General features: G+C 42.9%; 1 protein-coding gene across 4 annotated transcripts in view; it reads right to left on the bottom strand.

Annotated features, from left to right (window-relative positions):
* Positions 1-3,993, bottom strand: part of dachc (dachshund c) — a 24,215-nt gene extending 20,222 nt beyond the window's left edge. For all 4 annotated transcript variants that reach the window (XM_087177084.1, XM_023418026.2, XM_087177086.1 and 1 more), the window contains exon 1: positions 3,211-3,993. In XM_087177084.1, the coding sequence (XP_087033210.1) occupies positions 3,211-3,794 (584 nt within the window). In that variant the 5' untranslated portion in view covers positions 3,795-3,993. The remainder of the gene's footprint in view (positions 1-3,210) is intronic.
* Between the last annotated feature and the right edge of the window lie 1,007 nt (positions 3,994-5,000).

Genomic DNA, 5,000 nt, shown 5'->3' with positions numbered 1-5,000 from the left:
ATTGTGTCATTTCAAGTGTCGTTTTCAATGCTTTGAACACCACAAACAAAACTCCATTCACCTCTATTGTATTGGGCTGGAGGCAGGGATCTTGGAGACGGATATCTCAACATGAGAGCAAACAAAAACAAGAATATCTGCATGGTAGATATCAAACAGCAATTGAGAAATTTTTCTTTTTTTGGAATTTAAAAGAACTAAGGACTGCTTGCGAAACACATCCTCTGCTACTCTTTAGGTCCTTGTGCATAAAAGATGTTTACACACACAAATGCAGAAACAATGTGTCGTTATTAACACATGCTTCATTAAAAGGTAACATGAGATCTTGTACCTCGCCACATCGCACTGCTTTCATGTAACATGAGGGGCTGGCATTTCCATACTCTGCACAAAGTAATCATACATATGTACAATATATGCACACACACATACACACAGGTTGACCTGAGCGAGCTGTTTGATGTGTGTTACTAACTGAGAATGAAACTGTTCCTTTGTGAGGGAGAAAGAAAAGGACGAGGGATCAGGTTGCCTCCTACACACCATGTTCTCTCTGTGGAACTAATGTCATTTAGCAGAAAAGCCAGCAAACACACAGGCGTGACCATGTGAGTTTATGTGTGTGTGTGTGTGTGTGTGTGTGTGTGTGTGTGTGTGTGTGTTTGCGTGTGTGTGTGTGTGTTTGCGTGTGTGTGTGTGTGTGTGTATGTGTGTGTCTTCGGAGACGACAGAGAGAGCAGACAAGAGTGTGTGTTTTTTTGCCACCTATGCATGAATTATAAGTAGGCTTTGACTGAGGGAGAAGTCGGCCCCTCTTCATGGTTTGATGAGTCAGTGGTCAGGGTGTGTGTGTGTCCGTGTGCATGTGTGCGTGTGTGCATGTTTGTGCACAGCAGGAGTAAAAGAGTGAGACAAAGAGGAGAAGGAAAGACAATGATAAACAGAGGACATTTTCGTAACCTCTGCTTCAGAATGTTTAATTTTAATCTTAAAAGAGAACCAATGAATGAACAAAGAGCCAAAAGAATGAACAGAATCCATGTAAAGTGTTCTGTTAGTCATGTTAAACTGTCCGACAAGGCTGTTATTTTCTCCTCCAGCCTGCCTGACTGTACTGGACTGGAAAATAATAAGTGATGGCTGTCTTAATCAGTAACAAAAACCTCACTGAGCCCTGACGCTGTCAGAGAGAAGTAACATCATATTGTTGGAGATGGTCTTGGAACTTTTAGGTTTAGTCAGCCAACCTTCCTGCTTTAATGATAACCATCTCCAGTCCCACTTTTGTACCTGCCTCCGTATGATGCTCCATCCACACAAGGGATTACTTAAAAACTTCTAATGTAGGGGGGTGATACTAATGGCTACCACAGCACATTTGAATCCTTCAGACAAAGAATCACGGAAGTCGTTTGAAGATTTCAGACGAGTGATGTTTTCAGATCTCATTAACTGAAGGCTGTTTGAGTGTTGTATGGATAATTAGAGATGGCGGAGGCAGTGTGTATTCAAGTTGTATAACAACGTTCCCATTAACACCTGACATAGAAGAAATCCCCAAGCAGCCGGAAGATGCGTCTGGATTTTGTCTTGGTTGGAGGGCCTCAGATGCTTAAGCACAGGTGTTAATCCATGCACGTGCAGTTGGAAGCTGATTATTACAATAGTTTGTTTCATTCTTGAGTGTTTGTGATTTTGCTCAACAAGTCAAAGCTTGTCTCAGAAGTTAACGCCGGATATTAAAATCAAAATGCAGCTCAAAGATAAAAATAGCATCACATTAAAGCACCTGAATGATTTGACCTACACCCAAGACAGATTAAAAAAAAATAGGGGAAAAAATGGTTCATACATTCCTAAATCAGTTTGTTGGTGTCTATCTCTTCATATCTTGATGCGTCCTCAATCTGCATTTAATGGCAGGTGTAAATTGGATCATTCATGCTCCAAGGAGCAGGGATTAACTATCAAACAATATAAATTCCCCAAACTGAGGCTAATCCACACTCCTCTGGATTCAAACTCATGCTGTTACGAGCATGTGGTCTGCACAACAGCAGACTGAGGCACCAGGAAACCACAAATCCCATCCAATTTAGCCCCTTTATCCAAACATCTCTGTGGCGTATAGGATTGATGACCCATGTAGTTGGTCACCATCGGAGTTCTGCAAAACAGCTAATTTACATAATCGCATCATAAACACCGAGAATTCATTTAATCATCTTCTCTGTTCTGATGCTCAGGGCTAAAGAGTGTTGATATGATAAGACAGCGAGTTATTAAGGAAGGAGAGAGAGGGAGAGAGAGAGAGGGAGGCAGAGAGGAGAGAGAGAGCAAAGGGATCAGTGAGTGAGTGAGTGAGCTTGTCCTGATTTAAGCTGCCGCTTGGGGCCAAATGAAAATTAATTAATTTCTGTGAAGAATCAATTTCTCAGAATGACAGTGTCAGATTCAATGCGTGCATGTGTGTGTGTCAGAGAGACAGAGAGAGACTCTGTGCATGTGTGTGTGCATGTCAGAGAGCCAGAGATCATAGCCTATGATAACATGACAAACTTTTGAGAGTGTTTTTTTTTTTTTTTATTAGGATTACTAAAATTCATTATCGTCAACACCATCATCATCACAACGTTCATCATCCGTTAAAATGGTAATTAGTAACAGGCCTAGCAGCAGTTATGTGGTAAATAATAAGGGGTTAAGTGGACTCCCAGTCAGTCATCATCAAATGGTTTACAACCTCCAATACAAACAAACAAATCATATTTTCAGAACAAATAATTAATGGAATAGTTCCTTTCCCCCATATATTTTACATGTGGCTTCTGGAAGCCTTTAATTTAGGTTTAGGTGAATCTCATGCAGATAGAGTAAAGCTATAGCCAAGTCCTGAAATATTGCATTAATATTATGTATTAGTTGTATTATATAGTACTCTAATACATAAAACATAACATCAACCTGGGACTTGACCTGCAGACTGACATCACAAAGAAAGTCCCTAAAATCCTGTTTATTCACTGTCTGTACCTCTGAATCGCATATACCTGCTTTATAACCACACCTGCTGCACCAGCAGGCCCCCCACCACCACCACCATCACCCCCCTCAAACATAAGATGGGTAACCCTAAATCAACTGCATGACGACCGGGTGACACTGTCACCTCCGCCTCCCCTCTCCTATCTCCCACACCCGACTCACCTTGCGTTGGTACAGTCGTTGTAGAGCGTCTCGAAGTCCTGCCTGGAGATGAGTTTGCACCGGTTCACCCCGGGCTGGATGGCCCCAAGCCCCCGCAGCACCCGGACCTGCTCCACGTTGCACACCACCGGGGTAATGTCCAGCCGTTTCAGCTTGGTGTAGACGGTGTGGAGCCCCCCGACTAGGTGCTTGAGAAACACGTCGAAAGCCTGGGGGAGGCAGATGAGCTCCGTGTCTTTCACCGTGAACGAGGCCAGCTTGGCACCTTTCACCTCCACCAGTTTGCACTCGTTGTTCTGCGGCGTGCTCTCCACGGGCGACGGGGTGGCGTACACGGGCTTAGCGCTGCTGGACACGGGAGCACCACCGGTTTTCAACGGGGTCCCGTTTGGTAGTAAGAGGTCCGCCCTGAACTGGTGAAGCAGCGCTGGGTGCGCCACCGGAGGAGCCGGGGAAGAAGAGGCGGAGGTGGCCGCAGGTGGCGGAGAGTTGGTGGCCGGAGACACGGAACTCGGCGCCGGGTGGTGCCCGAGTGGAGCGGCGGGGAGCAGAGCCGGAGCAGCCGGAGTTGCCATGGTGGTCATGTCCGAGAATAATTTTCTTTAAAAAAAAAAAGAAAAAAAAAAAGTAAACTTCAAAGTCAACTATTTAAGAAAGTAACTTCGCCGAACAAAAGCAGCTGCTTAGCGAAGGGAACTGCGCATTGAGTGTGCCGAGGAGGAGAGGGGGATAAAAGAAGAGGAGAGGAGTGGAGACAGGGTCCGTGTGTGGAAAAACAGATCACATAGTTGAATCAGAATGAGAGGAGGCTTGTCTCCGAGCTGGAGATGCTACTGTCACATTATCATAAAGAGGAGGAGCTTGGGCATATTCTTAGAGAGTGAGAGACGCATTCACAGAGAGGGAGAGAGAGGAGAGGGTGAGAGCAAAGATTAGCCTACATAAACTTTCGATAAGCCTATTTATGAACGCCTAACGAAAGACATTTTAATGCTTCTGATGAGACTTAATGCATCTGTGGCACTTAATCAGTCTTCTTTATAGCATTTAAGAAAGAAACCCTTCATGATATCACTGTAATCTGTCCTTAACATCGTTTGGGACTAATAGTTAGAATTGTATATAATCCTTGAAAAAATATGATTTTACTGCAGGTATTTTTCTTGAGAGCAAATATTCATTATATCCATATGGATATAAGACTTTGTTTGATCTGATGATAACCAGCTTTAGAATAAAATACAAAAACAGAGACTTGTTCATTACAGGAAAACCTTGTGTATGCTAAACATTTCAATGTTTTATTTCTGGCTCCCAAATATAAATTAAGGTCAGTTTGTAAAGAAGTGGCACATAAAACTTGATATTTATGTGCAATTTAAATAGAAGTTTAAAACTAAAACCAATTGGATAGAAAAAAGGTCCAGGGGGTCTGTATTGACAACCAGTATTTTTTTCATTTAAAGGTAAGAATGCCAGCATAAATACAGGAAAGTGCCTGTGAAATTACTAGAACATTTATGTTTAATTTAATTTTGTCACTACAGCTGGATAAGCCAAAAATTACATGTAAAACAGGTGCCGTTTTAGAGGATGTTGTACATTTGTCCAAGTAATTTATGTTGCACATCATTCCTGCTTTGTGCCATTGTTTTGTCATTAATTTCACGTTGTTTGCTTTCCATACCTTCATGGTCTCGAATCAGCAAAAATCTGAACCTGAATTTGAATGTGAAGGATCCAGAAAGACTGTAACCTGTGCAAAAGCTCAAGGGGGGGGGGGGGGGGGG

Source organism: Seriola lalandi, unplaced genomic scaffold (assembly GCF_002814215.2).
Source record: "Seriola lalandi dorsalis isolate HSWRI2012SDOR001 ecotype SW California unplaced genomic scaffold, Sedor1 jcf7180002054580, whole genome shotgun sequence".
Lineage (NCBI taxonomy): Eukaryota > Metazoa > Chordata > Actinopteri > Carangiformes > Carangidae > Seriola > Seriola lalandi.
The sequence above is the reverse complement of the archived record's forward strand: the minus strand, read 5'-3'. Positions and strand labels throughout refer to the sequence as shown.